Raw genomic sequence first — 24,478 nt, forward strand, 5'->3', positions numbered from 1 at the left:
TTACACATTTACAATTATTGTTATTTAGTTAGGATTATGATTACACATTTAGCATTATTGTTATTTAGTTATGATTATGATTACACAGTTACAATTGTTATTTAGTTATGATTACACAGTTACAATCATTGTTATTTAGTTATGATTATGATTACACAGTTACAATTGTTATTTAGTTATTATTATGATTACACATTTACAATTATTATTGTTATTTAGTTATGATTATGATTACACATTTACAATTATTGCTATTAAGTTATGATTATGATAACACAATTACAATCGATATTTAGTTATGATTACACAGTCACAATCATTATTTAGTTAATATGATTATGATTACACAGTCACAATCATTATTATTTAGTTATGATTAAGATTACACATTTACAATCATTGTTATTTAGTTATGATTATACAGTTACAATTGTTATTTAGTTATGATTACACAGTTACAATCATTGTTATTTAGTTATGATTACACAGTTACAATCATTGTTATTTAGTTATGACTATGATTACACAGTTACAATCGTTATTTAGTTATGATTACACAGTTACAATCATTGTTATTTAGTTATGATTATACAGTCACAATCATTGTTATTTAGTTATGATTACACAGTTACAATCATTGTTATTTAGTTATGATTATACAGTTACAATTGTTATTTAGTTATGATTACACATTTACAATCATTGTTATTTAGTTATGATTATACAGTTACAATTGTTATTTAGTTATGATTACACATTTACAATCATTGTTATTTAGTTATGATTACACAGTTACAATCATTGTTATTTAGTTATGATTACACAGTTACAATTGTTATTTAGTTATGATTACACAGTTACAATCATTGTTATTTAGTTATGATTATACAGTCACAATCATTGTTATTTAGTTATAATTACACAGTCACAATCATTGTTATTTAGTTATGATTATGATTACACACTTACAATCATTATTTAGTTATGATTATGATTACACAGTTACAATCATTGTTATTAGTTATGGCTATGATTACACAGTTACAATCATTGTTATTTAGTTATGATTATACACTTACAATTATTGTTATTTAGTTATGATTATGGTTATACAATTATCATTAAAATTACAGTTATGTTGATGATTATTTAGTTATGATTACACATTTACGATTATGATTACACGGTCATGATTATGATTACATGGTCAAGATTATTTAATTACGATTACACAGTTACAACTATACACTGTCAGATAATATCATAAAGGTATTTCTTACTGTGGTCCTCTCCATAGATCATGTACGAGACCCCATAACCCTCAGAGTCTACGGCCATGAACCCGCCACCCATGCAGCAGTTCTCCAGGGTCCAGCCATCTGCATAACGAGTTGGTGTCTGTGACGTGCTCAGGGCATCCTGCATCCAGAAACTCTGTAACAACAAAATCATTCAAAGTTTTTCACATTTCTAAACATTGTACAATATAGCAAGATCATCTCTGGTTTTATAGCTTCTGAGTATCTGGGTGAGGAAGTATTGTTAATGAAATAAAATCCTCATACTGTATATATAATATGCAAGTTTTCTGAATTATAAATTGAAGATTATCACATTAATTCAAAAAATATCAATTCAAATCTTTGAGAAGCTTTATCTCATTCAGTATTGTTTTTCGACATTTTTTTAATTTAATGTTTCTTCCTAAAAGAAACTGTTTAGCTTCTGAGATACATACAACTTTACATATCTTTACATATTCTCTCCTGTTTCAAATTTCTACATGTAACTGTTAAGCATTGCAAAATATACAAAATTATTTCTTTCAGTGTATTTGTACAATCATGCAACTCTTTAGCCACTCAAAGAAATAGGATACAATAATTTCTTTCCCGTTTCTTTCTACAAGGAACTGTTTAGCTGTTGCATACAAGGTCATTTCTTTCTACAAGGAACTATTTCGGCATTGCTAGAAATTCAATCATTTCTTTTTCTTTTCTTTCTATTCAGTCATTGTAAGGCATATAATCCATTTATTAAACAAGATTTTTAAGGACACTTGGGGGTTTACACATTTTAATTTTTAAAGTTTCCTGGATATAACATACATGTATGAATATCTTGCTAAATATTACAAAACATTTTTTATTACTTCTTGGTAAATGGACATGGAGTAAGGCTATGGTTTGTACAAGGATGCATTTCAAAACTTTATTTTTGACAGAGTTAAGACCAACAAGATGATTTTGATTGTGGTGGTCTTACTATAACTTGGCAAATCTTGGGGGGGGGGGGGGGGGGGGGGAGTCGTGATTTGCACCAGAATGCACACTTGATTAATACCAATATCATAACAAAATTACTGTGCATATCTGAGAAATAAATTTCACTCTCAAAAAGCATGAGAGTATTATGAACTGCACCACTTTATGCCATCTTACTTCATAAAGCATGTTAGCGTTTCATGTAAAGTAAGCTGGCGTAAAGCACTGAAGTCCATATTTTCAAAATGGAAGTTTATTTCTTATATTTAAATTCTACTTTTATTTCCATTGGAATTCAGCCATTAAAACAGAGGTACTATATTTATCTGTATTCATACGCGCATTGTTTACAACTGTAACACATTCAATTACAATCTGTAGAGATATCAAAGGCAAAAACATTGCAAAATCCAACAGACAAAATGTACCTTATCCTGGAATAACACTGGCAAAGGCATCTTCAGCTCACGAGATGCCACATACATCCCGAACAAATGTCGATCCCAGCCCATCCCCAAACTGGCATCAATCTTGACTTGGGTCTGGTATTGTACAGCTCTCCGGAGCAACATGATACGCTGGTCTCGCGTGGCACGTTCGTGGAACATGCTCTTGACCCACTGGACGGAAAAATCCGAAACTGGTCGGATCGTCTCAGTTCTACCTGCACAGAACATTCTGAAACAGAAAACAGAAACAGCCATCAAAGGCTCCTGTAAAACGCCTTTGTTCCACAGTGAGTTTTAAAATCTCTTACCAAACAGGGTTAGGATAGCATAAAATTCTAAAGGAGGCTAAAATTCTAGAATGTTAGAAAAATTTCATTCCAATTACTATTTTACTTAAATTATCAAATTTCATTAATGAAAAAAAATGTGTCCATTGTGATGGTAGATACATGTAAGCAGTGGAAGAATGGAATAATCTGCAGAAATTACACATGCTTCCATTACTTCTACAACCCCATAATACAAACAGCCCAAACACTCATTCCTTACATAATACAAACAGCCCAAACACTCATTCCATACATAATACAAATAGCCCAAACACTCAGTCCTTACATAATACAAACAGCCCAAACACTCATTCCTCACATAATACAAACAGCCCAAACACTCATTCCTTACATAATACAAACAGCCCAAACACTCATTCCTTACATAATACACACAGCCCAAACACTCAGTCCCTACATAATACAAACAGCCCAAACACTCAGTCCTTACATAATACAAACAGCCCAAACACTCAGTCCTTACATAATACAAACAGCCCAAACACTCAGTCCTTACATAATACAAACAGCCCAAACACTCAGTCCTTACATAATACAAACAGCCCAAACACTCAGTCTTCACATAATACAAACAGCCCAAACACTCAGTCCTTACATAATACAAACAGCCCAAACACTCATTCCTTACATAATACAAACAGCCCAAACACTCGGTCCTTACATAATACAAACAGCCCCAACACTCATTCCTTACATAATACACACAGCCCAAACACTCCTTCCTTATATAATATTTTATATATAAAAATAAAAGACACTGAAACAGCATAAATTTATAACCGACAAAACATTGGTAAAAACAAAGATAATTACTTAAAATTTTATTCACGCTCTGAGAAGCTCGCAAGTCTCTTCACTTGTGAATACTCTGTGTAAGTATAGGTGTATGTGAACGTCTGCTACTCAGTGTACAAATCTAGCACATAACACAGGCTCACCTTGTGGATGCTGACTCATATGTCTTGGGAGTTTTGTTGTAGAGTTTGTAGTAGGCCAACTGGAGAGCCATCTAGTGGGAAAATAATAATTCATTTTAGACAACTCCATACTAAGTACAAAACACCCATTCTAAGTATACAATGGTTGCCTGATAAAGTCACAACATTATGGTTATAAAATGTCAAAACAAACAGCTGAAGAATATTTGAATGAAACTCAATTGTAAATTTTATGCAGACTGGAAAAGTCCATGATATTAAGTGACAAACTTTGTAAATGCAAGAAAGGACTAAAGACTGACTAATTATTCCTTACAGGCATTTAAACTCAAGTTATACTAAGATCAGCCAAGTGGGCCCTAGTAATTCAAATTTAGCTTCCCTCATAATAAAATTGCTTGCCCAAACGAGTTTGCAAATATTCAATATGATTAGAAGCAGATCCTTTGATCCGTTCACATAGATCACTACATTAGGATCCTAGAATCTGATTTTAATCAGATTGGCAAATCTTAGATCTGTTCTATCCGAGCTCAGAAATAAAAGGCCTATGGGCCACAACACTCACCAGAGTCACCTTATTCCCACTGGGTCTTCATAAGAGGAATTTTAAAAGATTTTTTTCTCTCTTTTATTTCCAATAAAAAATTTGACTCCACCCTAACCCCATGGTGAATATTTCAACCAAACTTTAATCCACACAACATAGGGATACTTCAAAATCAAAACCACTAACATGGCCATGCTGCTCTGGAGAAGATTTTCAAACATTTTACCCTATATTCATGTTTCATAGAAAATCTAATCTCTAATTCTAACTCCAGTATTCATGATTTATAAAGAAAAACATGAAACAAGATGTGATTATGTAACAGTGATGCTCCCGTGCGGCAGCAAAGTAAAGAAAGATCTTGCCAGAAGGAAAATTAACATGACTGCGGAATACATTACAAATATTATTGACAAAGTAGCTGGCCTTCTGCAAGTTGACCATAAAGCTGTTGCCATATGGGCAAGTGATCATCAATTTATCCAACCTCCCCTAACTTAATTTACTTGAATTCAGAAAATGGGCAAAATACTGAATTTAAAGCCTGCCTTGAAAAGTGACGATCTAATATTCAGATTATTTTTGTAAACATTTGAATGTATGCTTTACTAAGGGACTTCAATATTACTTTCCAAAACTATCTATTATTGGGATAATATTAGGTTTTTTCCTAAATCCTCCTAACTTTGTAATTTGTTAATCTCATTACTCTGTACCTGGATGAAGCCATCAGGGCTCATTCTCTTCTTCTTAATGAAGCCTTTACCATAGTCAGGGGAGGTAACAATCAACTCAAAGTCTCCTGCCTATACAACAGAAAAAAAAAATCAATGATCATCATTATCTCAAACCCTGACCGCTTTCCTTGACTTTAACAAAATGTCAGCATGCAATATGATACAAAGTTACACAATACTTCTCCATTAATCAATGTTTCAATATTTCAAGACTTATCTTATAAATATATTGTTCAAAGCTAAAAACTCAGATGTTCTGATAAAACTTTGAAAAATAAATAAAAGCAAGTGATCTCCACTGTAATAAATCCTACCAGTCTCTGGAAGTTGTTGTAAGCTTGGTCTATATCTTTCTCAAAGTCATGGAGATCCCACTCCAATCTGTAAGACAATCATCATATCAAAAAACATAATCAAAGACCATCTGACACAGTACAATACTCACAGCACAAGGACACAGGCAAACCGGCAGTTTGTGTCTATAGCATACTACCAGACAGACATTTTTGGTCTATAATGTTCTACCAGACAGACATTTTGTGTCTATAGTGTTCTACCAGACAGATATTTTGTGTCTATATAGTGCACTACCAGACAGATACAAGTGTATTTTGTGTCTAGAGTGTTTTACCTGCAGACAGACATTTTGTGTCTATAGTGTTCTACCAGACGGATATTTTGTGTCTACTAACATTGCTACCAATGACATATCTTTGGTAGATAAACACCAAGTGAAAATTTTTCTTTTAAACGCAATTCCATTTGTTACATTCTACTTGCCTAACACATAATATGCTGGGAAGAGTAAATTGAGTCAATTCAGGGGGGCTAAATTTGGCCCTTATTACCACATACATTCGTACATGCACTGTAGGCAAGTACACAAAAATAAATCTATAGCATCTCGAACCATTAATTTTGTAAAATCAAATTCTGCAAAACTTTGATGGTATGCAGACCTCTGAGGTTTGGGGAGTGTTCGCTTGGATTTCTCTCGGATGATTCCTCCGTCCTCCACGTACTTCTCACTCTTAAGAAAATACTCCCACATTCGCCCCGGTAACTATGTAAAGAAAAGAAAATTCTACGTAGCATACTCTTTCAAAATATTACATTTCAGGTCCTACTAGACAGAGAACCCAAGAGAACTCTAGAAAACCCTGGGGATTCTTCATTATTACACGTGTGTAAACTTTTTGACTACATTGATTTTTTTAAAATAATATTACAAACTAACGAATTTTCATCCATCTATTATCTGTTTTCTTCATCTTATTGGACAAAAATAGTCTCCCTTTGCCGCTTGTTAATTTCTGTAATCTTAATCCCAATCTAATCAATATAAAGAACTATAAGTTCCATGATAATCCATATTCTCTAGAATTATTTGTTAAATTTATTTATTCTAAACATGAAAAATTAGCATCTTGACAAATTGCAATGTTGGACAGATCCCAATTTCATATTTGCATACAGAAGATTACAGAAATCAAAGAGCAGCAAAGGACGAGCTGATTTCTTCAATAAATTGAATAAAACGAATTAATGTATAGATGGATGGAAATTTGTTATTTGATTACTATTTGCACTAGATCATCAATGCAGCAGTCGAACAGTTTACACACCTGTATAATTAGAAATCCCCAGGGTTCTCCACAGTACTCTGTTTAGTGTTCATTTGGTGTCTTTATTTTGTCATTAATTCATCATTTATAAGTTGTCAAACATTTACATTTTCTATTGTAATTAAACCAATTTTCATGATGGATGCAAGATACTTGTTGTTAATAGTATAAACTGTTAGTTCTTCAAAGAATATAATACCAAGTTTGTTAGTAAAAATACTTAATTGCTATACATGTACATTAATAATAAAATACAACAAACAAGAATACTGGATATGATTCCGGAGTAATATATTGGATATCAAATTATCTGTATATAAATTTCTACTGCATATATGTTTTATATTACGGGTGGGTGCACAGTTAAATTAAGCACGCAAGTAAGAGTGCAAGAACATGCAAAAAGAAACCAAACCGAAAAGCTAGAGAAGCACAATGAATAGATGAGCAGTCGGCATTCTGTTCATTTCCCTTATAGAAGGTCAGACTGTTGCAGACAAAGCAGAGCATACCCCTATGATGTAAAAATGCATAGTTGCATAGTTGTATATAAAAAGCTCTGGTAAATGTGCTTGCTACAAAATCAACTTTGATATTTGGAGTGACTGAATTGAATGACTGAATTTTTGTTCATTATGATAAAAATCAGTGGATATACTTTAAGAGAATAAAATGCAGTGACCTTGTTAGATTTTAAACTCAAGAATCCAGCTTTAATATAAAAAAAAATCTTATGGTACCTCCAAAATTAAATTACCCAACCCCCATGTCTGGAGGAAATTACTCACTGTGGCATCTATAGAGGAGTGCTCCCCACAACTACCACAATATCCGTTGTCAAACAAAATGAACTGAACAGATTTATCAAACCACCTGTTGAAAAGAATCAGAATGATAACATATCAGCATTCCATTACTCTTCCCGTGGAAATAAGGTGAGAGTCCACAGCACCTGCTCTGTGTGTAATGACACAACAATGACACATGTTGAAAAACTAAAGGAACATGAGCCTTGCTGGAATAGGTGTTTTAAGTGACAGGTGCCTTTCTTTAACAGGTGTACCACATGTGATGTGTACTGGTTGAACAATGGCACATAATGTACTATGAGACTCAGATGGCATATGCTTTAGTGGGATGGGTACATGTATATCACTGTGACAGGTGCTCTATACAACACGACTTACACTGACAGGTGTTCTATACAGCACATGACTTACACTGACAGGTGTTCTATACAACACATGACTTACACTGACAGGTGTTCTATACAGCACGACTTACACTGACAGGTGCTCTATACAGCACATGACTTACATTGACAGGTGCTCTATACAGCACATGACTTACACTGACAGGTGCTCTATACAGCACATGACTTACATTGACAGGTGCTCTATACAGCACATGACTTACATTGACAGGTGCTCTATACAGCACATGACTTACACTGACAGGTGTTCTATACAGCACGACTTACGTTGACAGGTGCTCTATACAGCACATGACTTACATTGACAGGTGCTCTATACAGCACATGACTTACATTGACAGGTGCTCTACTGTGACACGCACCTTATCTTGAGAGGTGCCTCTCTGCAACTGTAACAAGTGCACAGTGTAACAGATACTTGTACAGACTGGTGTTCTACTGTGACAAGAACCTTGTACTGAGAGATTTTCTACTGTATTCAGTGCTTTACCATGACAATAAGAGTCAAACAAATGTACATGCCAGAGAGAACAAAACAGAAACTAGTTACCTTCTGAGAATTCTGGTTCCTTCCAGTCATCGCGACCAGATATTGAAAGTTCAATAGTAATAGGAATCAAGACAATGAATTATGAATGAGTTCTCAACTTTAAAATAACATAACTCAGGGAGTGGGGATGCATGTAATTATCAGATCAAAGACACACTCACATAATCAAATTCCTCTACAACAAAGAAAACACAACAACTATTCAACTGTGAAATCAAGACCCTAAACTCCTGGAATGAACTCCATCCATGCCCTACCTACGTACTTCTACCTAACAATGCAATTCATGGAACAAGCATAATGTATGGTATTGAAATGTCTGCCTATAATGTACAGTATTCTAATACCTGTGTATCATGCACGGTATTGCAATGTTGGTGTATAATGCATGATTATGCCGGTGTCTGTGTATAATGTACAGTTATGCCGGTGTATAATAATGTACGGTTATGCCGGTGTATAATAATGTACAGTTATGCCGGTGTATAATAATGTACGGTTATGCCTGTGTATAATGTACAGTTATGCCAGTGAATAATGTACAGTTATGCCGGTGTATAATAATGTACAGTTATGCCGGTGTATAATAATGTACGGTTATGCCTGTGTATAATGTAGTTATGCCAGTGTATAATGTACAGTTATGCCAGTGTATAATGTACAGTTATGCTGGTGAATAATGTACAGTTATGTCGGTGTATAATAATGTACGGTTATGCCTGTGAATAATGTACAGTTATGCCGGTGTATAATGTACAGTTATGCCGGTGTATAATAATGTACGGTTATGCCGGTGTATAATGTACAGTTATGCCGGTGTATAATAATGTACGGTTATGCCGGTGTATAATAATGTACGGTTATGCCAGTGTATAATGTAGTTATGTCGGTGTATAATAATGTACAGTTATGCCGGTGTATAATGTACGGTTATGCCAGTGTATAATGTACAGTTATGCTGGTGAATAATGTACAGTTATGCTGGTGAATAATGTACAGTTATGCCGGTGTATAATGTACAGTTATGCCTGTGTATAATGTACAGTTATGCCGGTGTATAATAATGTACGGTTATGCCGGTGTATAATGTACAGTTATGCCGGTGTATAATAATGTACGGTTATGCCTGTGAATAATGTACAGTTATGCCGATGTATAATGTACAGTTATGCCGGTGTATAATAATGTACGGTTATGCCGGTGTATAATAATGTACGGTTATGCCGGTGTATAATGTACAGTTATGCCGGTGTATAATAATGTACGGTTATGCCGGTGTATAATAATGTATGGTTATGCCGGTGTATAATGTACAGTTATGCCGGTGTATAATAATGTACGGTTATGCCAGTGTATAATAATGTACGGTTATGCCTGTGAATAATGTACAGTTATGCCGGTGTATAATGTACAGTTATGCCGGTGTATAATAATGTACGGTTATGCCGGTGTATAATAATGTACGGTTATGCCAGTGTATAATGTACAGTTATGCCGGTGTATAATAATGTACGGTTATGCCAGTGTATAATAATGTACGGTTATGCCTGTGAATAATGTACAGTTATGCCGGTGTATAATGTACAGTTATGCCGGTGTATAATAATGTACGGTTATGCCGGTGTATAATAATGTACGGTTATGCCAGTGTATAATGTAGTTATGTCGGTGTATAATAATGTACAGTTATGCCGGTGTATAATGTACAGTTATGCCGGTGTATAATAATGTACGGTTATGCCGGTGTATAATAATGTACGGTTATGCCAGTGTATAATGTACAGTTATGCCGGTGTATAATGTACAGTTATGCCAGTGTATAATGTACAGTTATGCCGGTGTATAATAATGTACGGTTATGCCAGTGTATAATAATGTACGGTTATGCCTGTGAATAATGTACAGTTATGCCGGTGTATAATGTACAGTTATGCCGGTGTATAATAATGTACGGTTATGCCGGTGTATAATAATGTACGGTTATGCCAGTGTATAATGTAGTTATGTCGGTGTATAATAATGTACAGTTATGCCGGTGTATAATGTACAGTTATGCCGGTGTATAATAATGTACGGTTATGCCGGTGTATAATAATGTACGGTTATGCCAGTGTATAATGTAGTTATGTCGGTGTATAATAATGTACAGTTATGCCGGTGTATAATAATGTACGGTTATGCCAGTGTATAATGTAGTTATGCCGGTGTATAATAATGTACGGTTATGTCGGTGTATAATGTACAGTTATGCCAGTGTATAATGTACGGTTATGCCAGTGTATAATGTACAGTTATGCCGGTGTATAATGTAACACACTGTTTACATCAATTGCGTTATCTTTCCCGTTATCAATGAATGTCCGTGGCTATCCACACAACAGCCTAGATAGCAAGTTGCAAGTCTAGTAAACATTTTGTACAGCATCCCAATGCATAAAATGAGATTATAGAATAAATTGTCTATACTGTTACCTTATAAAAAGGAGCAGTATATATATAGACATTAGTAACAGATCAGTCAATTTTAAAAATACCTGAAATAAATCAAAGAGTTTGATAATTTGAATTGCTGGAACTCGTTTGACTGAAATCAGGTGAAAGAGAGTGGCATTTGAGAGGGTACTAAAGTAAACAGGTTTATATTCTGACAGGAAGCCAGTACAAAACAAGTTAATTCAGTGTTCACTTGGAGACATGGATTTCGCAGACGACATTGCCCTGCTGCCGCACTCTCATTAACAAATGCAAGACAAAACGGAGAGTCTGACCAACATAGCCAGGACCACAGGAATGGAGATCAATGTCAGTAAAACAGAGAGCTTGCAGGTTAATATCACTCAAGAAGCACCCATCAACATCAACGGACAGGCGTTGGAAGAAGTTGACCACTTCACCTACCTCGGCAGTGTTGTCAGCAAGACAGGAGGAGCTGACGAGGACATAAAGTCCAGAATCAGCAAGGCGAGACATGCATTTGTCACCTTCAGACCAGTGTGGAGGAATAACAACCTTAGTCTACACACCAAGCTTAGGCTGTTCAACACCAATGTCAAGTCCGTGTTGCTGTATGGCTCGGAGACCTGGAGATGCACAAATAGCCTAGATAGCAAGTTGCAAGTCTTCATCAACACCTGTCTCCACCAGATCCTACACATCATATGGCCTGAGCGGATTTCCATTGAGGAACTCATGCGCCGGACAAAGCAAAAAAGTGCAAAGACCATTCAGAGCCGGAAATGGGTTGGACACCCTGCGCAGAGGACTAAAGAACATCCCACACCACGTCTTGGACTGGAACCCACAGGGAAAGCGAAAGAGGGGACGACGAGTCACCACCTGGAGAAGAACTCTACAGGCAGAGCTCAGGAAAATCAACATGACCTGGGGTGAAGTCAAGAGAACAGCCCAAGACAGAACAAGATGGAGAACAGCAGAGTGGGCCCCATGTTCTGGATGGAATGAAGAGGACTAAATCTTTAAAATAATGAATCAAATATCACTTAAAATCCTGATTCCCTCCATAAAGGAACTCATTTTCTAGGTTAAATAATTCATTGTTCACATATCTCTCTAAATCCTGATTCACATACATGTATCACTTGAAATCCTGACACCCTACACAACAGAATTCATTCTTTATCTTTCCTACATCTTGAATCCAATGCTGATAGTTAACCATATTTCTCACAAGACATTAAATTCTACAGTAAATAGTTTACAGATAAAACATACATGTAGTACAGTCACATGTTATTCTCTATCAATCAAAGCAGTGTGTAAATCAAATCAACCATGACTACACAAGTTAAGAATGATAAGTGATATCCAGGTTCTACAACACAGGTTTTTTTCCCACTCAAGATAATAAATACATTCACTTTTTTAAATAAATTCACATGAGACATGTTTGTAGAGTGTCTTTTATTATTAAACAAGATTTATAGAAAATCTGTAAATAATATTAAGAAAATGTTGTAAAAAATAACATTATAAAATATCTGTCAATAATAAGATGTTGTAGAATCTGTCTAGCTGGAAGCAATTTCTTTCTGACTGCTGACATTAAAGCTAGTGAGACATCACAGGAAAGAGAGAAGGAACACAAACATGATATAACATAAGAAAGACACCGTGCCCCACAGTGATGTTATGTAGGGTTCCCACAGTGATATTATGTAGGGATGATAGCTGAAAAAGACACAGTGTCCCACAGTGATATTATGTAGAGATAATAGCTGAAAAAGACAGTGTCCCACAGTGATGTTATGTAGGGGTCCCACAGTGATATTATGTAGGGATAATAGCTTTAAAAGACACGGTGTCCCACAGTGATGTTATGTAGGGGTCCCACAGTGATGTTATGTAGCTGAAAAGGCATGGTGTCCCACAATGATGTTATGTGGGGATAATAACTGAAAAAGATAGTGTCCCACGGTGATATTATGTAGGAATAATAGCTGAAAAAGACACAGTGATGTCATGTAGAGATGATAGCTGAAAAAGACAAAGTGTCCCACAGTGATGTTATGTATGGATAATAGCTGAAAAAGATACAGTGTCCCACAAAGATGATATGTAGGGGTCCCACAGTGATGTTATGTTGGAATAATAGCTGAAAAAGAGACAGTGTCCCACTGTGATGTTATATAGGGGTTCCACAGTGATATTATGTACAGATAATAGTTGTAAAAGACACGGTGTCCCACAGTGATGTTATGTAGGAGTAACGGGAGATATAAAAATTTTCCTTGTCATTACAGGCAACAGTTTAAGAATGAAAGGTATTCAAAATTCAAGAGAAATGGTATTTTCTTCAGAGAGAGTATGAACCATTTACAGATATAGGAAGTGTTTCCTAAGTGTTTAATTTCTGATCAGTTCCTCTGTCTTCGGTTCAGAGATGAAGCAAATGAGATGAAGATGTGTTGATGCTATGCCATGACTTAGCACAATAGAGTCTGAAACAAACAGAAAAAAAATCAAACTCCAAGTTAACATCCAGCCTGCTGTTTTTGTTGACAAGGAAAACTTTTGTGTGTTAGATTATACAGGTACTACATGGGATTTTATATTTTCTAACTACAACACTAAGGTGAGAAAAGTGTTAAACACACAACTCGTAACACATGGACTCACTGTGGCATCCACGCTGGCATGTTCTACGTTTGTTCCGACCTTGCCGTTACCGAAGGCAGAGAATTGGATGGATTTGTCAAACCACCTGATGAAGCCCCAGAATACAGTGTTAAAACTCACGGGATGAAATTCACAACATGTAGTCAGTTTATTTCTCACTTCGTAACTGACGTCATATACATGCATCTTATCATATAAATTGACTATCTGATTGAACAATTGCCATTTATTAACACTTTCACGGCTAATTTTTATAAATTATAAAGCATTATTGAACACATATATATAAAACACTTGTAAGTTCATCAAAAGCTCATTATAATTTCATAATGATTGCAATCAGATCTATTTATTCTTATGAAATGAAGTGCTACTACTGCAGAAGACCACATATTCTCGGATTTCAGAATTCCCCATGCCTTACCTGTTGAAACCATTGCCCGTCATTGTGAAAGATCCATTTTCTTCAATATTCTAAAAATATCACTAAACATTATGTACAGGTCATCACATCAAGCTGTAATTTCTTTGTATCAGAAAAGCATCAATATAGGTAGTATTGTTATGGGCATCAAATTGTGATAATATAAAAAGCCTTATCTTATTTCTGTGGAGTTACAATTACTGTCACAGAACTGTATACAGGGTTATTTTTGCCCTTTTACACTAGCAAACAATTTTATTATTTCCTATTGTGGTCCCATCCTAGCCCCAGGGGTCTTTGAGTTTAACAAACCTGAATATGTACTATGTCAGAAAGCTTTCATGTAAATCTCAGCTTTTCTGGCTCAGTGGTTCTTGAGAATAAGATTTTTTAAAGATTTTCCCTATATACTTGTGTGTAAAACTTTGATCCCCTATTGTGGCCCAATCTTACCCCCAGGGGCCATGATTTGATCAAACTTAAATCTGCAATATGTCAGGAAGCTTTCATGTAAATTTCTCTTTTCTTGACCCAGTAGTTCTTGAGGAGAAGACCTTTAAAGATTTTCCCTATATATTTGTATGTAAAACTTTGATCCCCTATTGTGGCCCATCCTACCCCTAGGGTCCTTGATTTTAACAAACTTGAATCTGCACTATATCTGGAAGCTTTTATGTAAATATCAGCTTTTCTGGCTCAGTGGTTCTTGACAAGAAGATTTTTAAATGACCCCACCCTGTTTTTGCATTTTTGTGATTATTTTCCTTTGAAGGGGGTATGGCCCTTCATTTCAACAAACTTGAAAGCCCTTCACCCAAGGATGTTTTTGGCCAAGTTTGGTTATATTTGGCCCAGTGGTTCTGGACAAGAAGTTTACAAACAGACAGATGGACAGACGATGGACAACAGGCAATCAGAAAAACTCACTTGAGCTTTCAGCTCAGGTGAGCTAAATATCAGTCGAGGTTTAATGAATGCTCACAGCATAAAAGCAATTAATTTCTATTACATGTACAAAGGAATTCAAAGTAACAACTCAGATGTACAGATAACACATAGCATTGATAAGATATCAATTCACACGAAAACTATTATAAATTTCCATAATATCATTTGACTATAGTGAAAAACTACTTTTTGTTGTCAACATCAAAGGGACAAATATTCATAGGTGCATCAAAATCTTCAATGGACAGAATTATAAGTAAAGAGAATGATAATTGTCTCCCCATGATAGCAAGATTCCCAGAACACATGATGCTTTGAAAATAAGGAATCTTACAGAACACAGATATGGAATCTCTGTTTTATGTAGTGCCAGCAATGATCAGTTAGCCATGATACTTACCTTAGGAGCGACGTCGTCCAGGGACAAAAAGAAAATGGCCGACTCCACAGCTTCCAAACTCTGTCTGTTACTGGTAGTTAGGAGTCTCTGTCTCACCTTAATAAAATCCAATAACAACATGTCCTGTCAACTTTACATCGGTCAACAATTTATCTACACATCACGTCAACTTCAAATGATTCCTCAACAAAATATCCCATCTTTTCCCCTTAACTTCTACCAGCAATACTGGAAAAGCCAAAATTATCTGATGATTTATAAAGACTTTGTAAAATTCAGACTGTATGTAATTCCTTTAGAAATCATCTGAGAATTTATTATATACATGCATATACAGTGTTTTTCTGTTCCTGACCTTTGCCCATGTGTCTCTTCTCTCTGATGTGAACACAGCAATGCGAGATGGCTCTTCAACCTCTGAAGGAAAAACAAAACAAACTTGAACTTCTGAGAGATGCAAGAGTCAGCAAAGTCAAACATGTACTGCCAATCATTGGGGACAACTAATCCACTTTGGAATTGTTAGAAAATTAAGCTACAAGGAATGTCAAATTTCAAGTCTAAAGTAAAATGTTTGCAAAGAAATTGTTAAGAATTAGTCCTGTACTAAATCCCCTCCAAATCTGTTGCAGAGGGAGGGTGTGTGTGTGTGTGTAATGATTTAAAGTAATTTTCAATTATATCCGTATTAATGATATTGGGGGGGGGGGGGGGGGTGGTTAAGTCATTTTCAATTCTCTCTGTATTAATTATATTGAGCAATCTATCCTCTGTATGGTGACTACCGTATATACTCGCCTATAAGTCGGTCCGCCTATAAGTCGGTTGTATTTTTTAAGGTTATTTTGTAGGAATTTGCCATTGACCCGCTTATAAGTCGGTACAAATTTTTGTCAGAATCGGCTGACAATTTCAAGTCAATGCTCTAGTGTTTTTACCTATGTTTCAAAAAATATTTTGAGAAATTAATAATTATGAGGTGCTCCATATCCAAGCCATATGTGTTTGGGGTTTAAACGCAACCCTTGATCTATTATGGACAATGATCCCTTGTGTACCTAAGCAATTATGGTCTCCTAATTACCAGTACCCGACAACGTGTTTACTTAGTGGCATGCGCCTCGCGAAAACTGTTATTGTGGGATTCCGGTATAATTCATTGTATCAACAATAGAGTTTTTAAGAGTCAAGAATGATGATCTAAATTAACTGTTAATAATATTCAATCTTTTATGAAATATATTTCAGACGGTAAACATATGAATATTTCAATATTAAATCGGGTTCGTAATTCAATTTTACCGATAAACGATAGATTAGTTGAATTGAAAGTATTAGTTACCGGTATGTAAATAATTTTGAACTAGATAAAAATATGTAAATACTTGTACTTTATACATAATTTTAAAATACATAAACAATACAATATGTCTAGATATTTGTGAACAATAATCATTTGTGTGGCAGTCCATGATAATCGTCGGAGTTGTTTAAAAAACACCACATTACGCCGCCCAGAAAAATACCAATCTTCTTAGGACGCGCCTATAAGTCGGACATAGAGTTTTGGACCAAAAATTGACTCCCAAAAATCCGACTTATGGGCGAGTATATACGGTACTATCATGAGAAAGGTTTGACCTTGATAATGAGAAAAGTTTGACCTTGATAAACAAAATTTAAGACGTATGCCAGTAAAACTATGGTAATTATTGGATAAAGTAAACACCCTTAAAGTGAACAAATCTGGAGACATAAACTTTACTGGGCCTTATTTACTAAGAATATATATCTATCATTCAAGACATCCATCTATCTACAATCTATCTATGTATCCATCTTTCTACAGTTGAACTTTGGTATCTCAAACATTAATATCTCAAATACCATGGATTTGTCAAAGTGATTCAGAATTCTCAACTACATTTTATTTATGCAAGTTAACCTCAATAGCTCGAACCCTCGGATATCTAATAAGTTTTCTGTAACACCATTTAAATGCCTGAGATAATAAAAAACAATCAGTTTGCTATCCAGTCCTAATGCCCTTACAAGCAGATTTTAGTACCAAAATGCAATTTGATGCAGTTTGATTGATCTAATTCTGTAATGAGGTCCCAAATAATGTACATGATGTGTACTAAAATAACAGAGTTGTCTGGAAACTGCAAGTCTTGCAACAAATACTGTACAACGATTATTTTCTGTGGGGTGGAAATGATTGTGATCCAGTTCCTGAATGGTATCAAATCATATTCTGCACTTTGAATATCTGTAGTTGCATTATACCTACCTATACCTAATAGTATATGTATCAATATACACTTTTTGTGATTGTAATTTTTGCAGATTTTTCACATGGACAAGACAATCGCAGAAAAAACCACTATACAGTATTATAGCTAAGACCAGTTTTGAAAAACATCATTTAAATAAAATACTTGTCCACAGGTAGTACAGAAAGCAGCTCAAATGCTCCAGGGGACATATTTCCCTCAGGCAAACCCTCGGGAAATAAGTTCTTATTTCAAGTTTGAAGAAAGCACTATCCCTCACACAAGCAGTGGATAAGTTTATTACTCTTCATTATAGTGGTTAACTTACCTTCTGTTTGATGTACTATCTCTGACAGAATGTCATGTAGTTCCGTGACAGTCAGTAATAACTTACCTTCTGTTTGACATACTATCTCTGACAGAATGTCGTGTAGTTTGTGACAGTCAGTAATAATTTACCTTCTGTTTGACGTACTATCTCTGACAGAATGTCCTGTAATTCCGTGACAGTCAGTAATAATTTACCTTCTGTTTGACATACTATCTCTGACAGAATGTCGTGTAGTTCCGTGACAGTCAGTAATAATTTACCTTCTGTTTGACGTACTATCTCTGACAGAATGTCCTGTAATTCCGTGACAGTCAGTAATAATTTACCTTCTGTTTGACATACTATCTCTGACAGAATGTCGTGTAGTTCCGTGACAGTCAGTAATTTTTTCTTCCCATCACTGTCTGGGGCAAAAACGTCAAGCTGGTAGTATACACCATTTCTGTGAAATGAAAGAAATAATAGCAATCAACTCTCACAAGTACAATATTATGATATTGAGATGTGAACATAATCATTGAGATATGGATATTGAGAAGTGAATGTGAATACCAAGATATCTCAATGTGTCTAATAATCTGATATTCACTGTGTACTATGGCAACAAATCGACAATAATCAAATTGAGACTGTTGTATCACAATACCTAACAAATTGTAAGTGCTGTATCATTTCACTCGCTATGTCAATGTGGATGTTGAGATGTCGATGTGGATATAGTGATGTCAATGTGGATATTGAGATGCCATTGTGGATAATGAGATGTTAATGTGGATATTGAGATGTCAATGTGGATATTGAGACTCAAACTGAAATGTTGGTGAATATTGTTTGAATTGTGGATAATAGCAAACTCAAGAAGATATAAGACCGTGAATCACTTTTCATTCATGAGAACTTATTTTCATTATAAAATTGTGAAGTTGTTTTGAAGCAAAAATGAGATTCTTATACTCTTATCCATATACATTCCTTGGTAGATCTAATGAGCAAACTGAATGTCTACGAAAATGATGTCTCATTGATATATCCAACAAAATAACAGAAATTAAGTCTCAGACTGAAGAAGTGATCAGCAACAGATTTTTAAAGATTTTTTCATAAAATTCAAAAGTTTGCAACAACAATTTCGAAATAAAACTCTCCCAACCTATATATAATGATATGTTTGGACTCCTCGTAAATCATCAGTCTATCTATGGTATCATAAGGTATCCTGGTCGTAGAAAACTGCTGCCTACAATAGTAAATATAGCATAGGTCAACAATTCAAATGTTTACATCAAATAAAATGCTCAGCCTAAAATCTGACAACTGTTAGATGTACCATTCAGGTCATGATGTCTTTACTAATCATGACATTAGTATGTTGCAGAGTATTAATAATAATAAAATTCATATAGCGTCTTATATAAAACAAATTACTTTAATGCGCTTTACAGGGGTAAGAAGAGGAATGCAATGATAAACAGTCTTCACGAAAACTCAGTGGTCCGAAGACCGAGGCCAGTGAATTTTACGGTCGGGTCAGTGAAAATTAAAAATCAGGAAGTCCGACGGGCTTGTAGATTTTTGTAAGTCATATTAAATATAATGTTGGATTTAACTATTCAAAACATTTTCTTTGCTTAAATTTACCATCAAAATAAAAATAAATAAATAAAAAAGCACATAAAGTAACCATAGTTTCAGTAAATTAATTGTACAATTTTACAATGCATTCCATAACGTATGTGATAAACATATGAAAATTTAGGGGGCCAGTAAATTTCACTGTGGGCCAGTAAATTCAGACAGTTCACTGGTCCGACTGGCCAGCAAGTTTTAAATGTTTTCGTGAAGGCTGGATAAAACATAATTAATGAAATTAAATGACAGTATGACATGTTCTAACACACCTCCATATACCAAATTTCACAGTAAGATTATACTGAAGATAGTTTAAAACCCCGTTACTATAAACACCTAATATGTATAATTGCCAAGTTAACCTGACAGACATGTATATCCAGATAAACTTAACTATATAGAAAGCTAAAGTTCAATTCTAATCAATCACGGAGTTAATGTTTGGGAATTAAAGGGTGGAGAAGTGCTAGTTAATTTTTGGAAACTAAAAGGTGGAATAGGGTTGAGTGAATGTTTGGGAACTAAAGGGTGAAGTACGACTGAGTTAATGCTTGAGAACTAAAGGGTGGAGAAGTGCTGAGTTAATGTTTGGGAATTAAAGGGTGAAGTGCTGAGTTAATGTTTGGGAATTAAAGGGTGGAGTAGGACAGACGACGACGGTGAAGATTTATAGTGCAGACTGCCCAGTAGGGGCCCTGCTACACTAGGTTTGTTGCGGCGAGGCGACGATGGTGGTCGACCCTTGGATCCCCTGGAAACGGGGACGGGTCTTCTTGAAGATCCGGGGATGGTTAGATCCTCCAGAAGGTGGTGGATGGGTCCATCTCCTCTTCCTAGAGACGATCGCCCACGGATCCCCACAGTATAGTCGGGGGAAGGGTTTCTTGAAGGTAGCTTGCTAGGACAGAGTTAATAATTAGGAACTAAAGGGTGGAGAAGTGCTGAGTTAATGTTTGGGAACTAAAGGGTGGAGAAAGGCTAGTTAATGTTTGGAAATTAAAGGATGGAGAAGTGTGCTAGTTAATTTTTGGGAACTAAAAGGTGGAATAGGGCCGATTGAATGTTTGGGAATTAAAGGGTGGAGTAGGACTGAGTTAATTTTTGGGAACTAAAGGTGGAGAAGTGACATTTAATATTTGGGAATAATAGGGGGAAGTGCTAGTTAATGTTTGAGAACTAAAAGGTAGAGTAGGACCGAGTTAATATTTTGGATCTAGAATGTGGGGGATAGGGCTGAGTTAAATGTATGGAAGCTAGCCCAGGTACAGGTGTGATAACTTACCTATATCCCTCCATACACATAGGAATCATGTCTTGTAGGTACTGAGGTGTCAAAGTCTCATCCTGAAGTTGTTCATGGAATCTACAACAGAACATAGGGGTCATTATACGCAACTACAACAGAACATAGGGGTCATTATACGCAACTACAACAGAACATAGGGGTCATTATACGCAACTACAACAGAACATAGGGGTCATTATACGCAACTACAACAGAACATAGGGGTCATTATATGTAACTACAACAGAACATAGGGGTCATTATATGTAACTACAACAGAACATAGGGGTCATTATATGTAACTACAACAGAACATAGGGGTCATTATATGTAACTACAACAGAATATAGGGGTCATTATATGTAACTACAACAGAATATAGGGGTCATTATATGTAACTACAACAGAATATAGGGGTCATTATATGTAACTACAACAGAATATAGGGGTCATTATATGTAACTACAACAGAACATAGGGGTCATTATATGTAACTACAACAGAATATAGGGGTCATTATATGTAACTACAACATACAACAGACCATAGGGGTCATTATATGTAACTACAACAGAACATGGGGGCCATTACATGTAACTACAACAGAACATAGGGGTCATTATACATAACTACAACAAAACATAAAGGTCATTATACGTAACTACAACATACAATTTAATTTTTCGTTTTGCAAAATTACTGATGATGAAATGCCCTTGCAATTCTTAAAAACTTATCCTTCTAATTATGCATGTGAAATGTGTTGTTGCTTAGAATGTTTATTGTCGACACACAACTGGTATACAGGACCTGGCACAAGGACACACACTAGTCTAGTAGTTAAATACAGGCAAGAGAAATCAGAAGAAAAAGAAATATGTCTTTTAAAATAAATACTTTAATTAAACATACTATGGTACCTTACTAATTTTTCAATCAGAACTTTCTTTCTTTCAAATTCATTACAAATCATTGTTTCTTGACAACCGGTTGTTCCTACAGAACATGAAGAGGTTTCAATTTCACTGCCGTGAGATTTACTGCCCTTGGCTCCTTCAACAAGTTTCTGCCTAGTAATAGAATTTGGGTCATTTCAACAAGTTTCTGCCTAGTATTCTAGTAATGCATTTTCTATCACTTCAGAGAGCCAGCACTTCAGTGATGCTGAAGATAACTTTTTAAACAAAGTAAGTGAAAAAAGTTCTCGGAAAATATAACACTTTTAGACTAGATTTAAACTATAAGCCTGTTAGTTTCTCAAGGTACATGATAAACACAAAACACAATTATAGAAAACGGAAAGCCTGATACGATAGGAGCACGATACAGTAACACACACACATGACAATTATAACACAATAGAAATGTCAACAATAATGTTGCAGGTCCTGCAGATGTATATAATTTAAATTCTGCTACAAAACCTAAATACAGAGAATAAATGACTGGGTATTGTATGCATTCTGGGGACTAAGAAAACAATTGTTAGATACTTTCCCGATACTTTTCCTGTTTTCACATTACATAACACAAATACCCTATAGTTATCCATTCTTCGCTTGCAATAGGCTTCATTGATTTCTAAACTGTGGAGAAATTGATTAAAACTATGTGTCATTGTTTGATCAGCTGTTATGTCTTGAAATTATGTTTTCCTTTCATCTAAATGAGTCAATTTATAAAATGAAATATTCATCACACACTAGAGTGTCAGATACACAAAGTGGATGCAAGATCAAATACAAAGTATAAACTGTATGCGAGTGTGGTGCTTCAAGCCGGCATACTTTATCAAGTGTGTTAGCACTGACTCATGAAAAGTATACCGGTATGGTGAGCATTCTCTGATAGACAAAGTGTCTGGGGGAATATGAAAGTCCCAATAGTGGGGCATAATGGGGCACATAGGGAAAATCTCCAGGTAAAGAGCCCGCATAGTGGGGCACATAGGGAAAATCTCCAGGTAAAGAGCCCGCATAGTGGGGCACATAGGGAAAATCTCCATCTCTTCATCTCCACAAGTCAAATTAAAGAAAGCTGTGTATGACATTATCAGGATCTGCCCTCAGTGCACGGGAAACATAATCATTGTCCTGTAAAGAGTTCAACCAGCATCATCTGACAATGTGTAAACAGAATCACTGTCCTGTAAAGAGTTCAACCAGCATCATCTGACAATGTGTAAACAGAGATCTGCAAACTAAACTAAAGCTTCAGCCGATGTAATGCATCAGTTAAAGTCACTAAGTCCAGGTCAAAGTGATATACACATGTAGGTCAATTTACCTGTAGAAATACCAGGTAGATAAAAGAACATCTCGGGTCAATATCAATTCTGTTTAATATTGCTCAACAAATCTGATTTGAACTGATCTTCCTAAATATCGATCCTAAGATATGTACTATTGTCATTTCTTAGTATATGTTTCATTTCTACATTGAAAGGGAATTATGAACAATAAATTAAAAAGCTTCATATTGAGCCACAGTGTATTACCTTTTTACATACAAAATTCACTTTTGATTTATTAACAAACACTAGTTTTGTTGGTGTCAACATAACATACATTGTAAGCAACATATATCAATAATCAAATGAATACAAACTCATGTCCTCTGTCAATATAGACCCATAAAAAAATCCATGCTAGGGAAATGAATATTGATCTTTATATACTTAGATATGGAAAACTTCATTATATAGAATTTGAGAGTTTAAAAGTACATGCATACTACTACATAAGTTACAATGCCCTGCCTCAAAATTTACGATGTAACTTTAAAACATGGGAAATACACATAAATTTTTTTATTTAATGGCCTAAAAACATGATTTTCATACAAAAATTTGGGTACATCAATATTTATAAATGTTTATAAGAATTGTCATTCTAGTTGTCTACCCAGTTGATAAATTTACAACATTTGAATTAGTTCCCAGGTTCCACTATAGTTATCATAAATTACAGAATTGACGTACACGTCTAGAAGTACAGATATTGATAATACATTAGATGAAACAGACACAATACAGCCGTGCAGATTTAGAGCTTTTTGTTCAAACAATCCTTCCACCACAAAATGTAGTCCTTTCCAAACCCTTTCAAATTTTAAACTGACATAAAAAAAATTCAACTGGTTAAATCTAAGTATAAATGTATAATATGTTTGGATCAATAAAATAAGTACTGAACCAGTATATCTACAAGTTATGGCATCCTGTGTAGTTGTCCTAAAACACGGAGGAGCTGTAATTTCCTCAGATATAATCTACTTACTGTTATTGAATTATTTTGTCTGAAATGGATGTAAATTTTTATTTACATGTAATAGGGACTGACATGTATTTCTTACTACTTGAGAAATCCCTACA

The 24,478-nt window shown here is 35.0% G+C and overlaps 1 protein-coding gene across 2 annotated transcripts in view; it reads right to left on the reverse strand.

Moving 5' to 3' along the window:
- Window positions 1–24,478, reverse strand: part of LOC125649343 (carnitine O-palmitoyltransferase 1, liver isoform-like) — a 36,767-nt gene that overhangs the window by 3,602 nt on the left and 8,687 nt on the right. Inside the window, exons 6-18 of one of the 2 annotated variants that reach the window (XM_048876800.2) lie at window positions 21,103–21,183; window positions 19,342–19,428; window positions 18,518–18,633; window positions 15,940–16,001; window positions 15,585–15,680; window positions 14,237–14,286; window positions 13,813–13,897; window positions 6,248–6,351; window positions 5,603–5,669; window positions 5,268–5,357; window positions 4,002–4,072; window positions 2,693–2,942; window positions 1,281–1,434 (exon numbers count right to left, since the gene is read on the reverse strand). In XM_048876800.2, the coding sequence (XP_048732757.2) occupies window positions 1,281–1,434; window positions 2,693–2,942; window positions 4,002–4,072; window positions 5,268–5,357; window positions 5,603–5,669; window positions 6,248–6,351; window positions 13,813–13,897; window positions 14,237–14,286; window positions 15,585–15,680; window positions 15,940–16,001; window positions 18,518–18,633; window positions 19,342–19,428; window positions 21,103–21,183 (1,313 nt within the window). Of the gene's footprint in view, window positions 1–1,280; window positions 1,435–2,692; window positions 2,943–4,001; window positions 4,073–5,267; window positions 5,358–5,602; window positions 5,670–6,247; window positions 6,352–7,701; window positions 7,787–13,812; window positions 13,898–14,236; window positions 14,287–15,584; window positions 15,681–15,939; window positions 16,002–18,517; window positions 18,634–19,341; window positions 19,429–21,102; window positions 21,184–24,478 lie in introns of both variants that reach the window. The other variant, XM_056165956.1, reaches the window with a different exon arrangement.

The sequence above is a fragment of the Ostrea edulis genome, chromosome 5 (assembly GCF_947568905.1).
Source record: "Ostrea edulis chromosome 5, xbOstEdul1.1, whole genome shotgun sequence".
Lineage (NCBI taxonomy): Eukaryota > Metazoa > Mollusca > Bivalvia > Ostreida > Ostreidae > Ostrea > Ostrea edulis.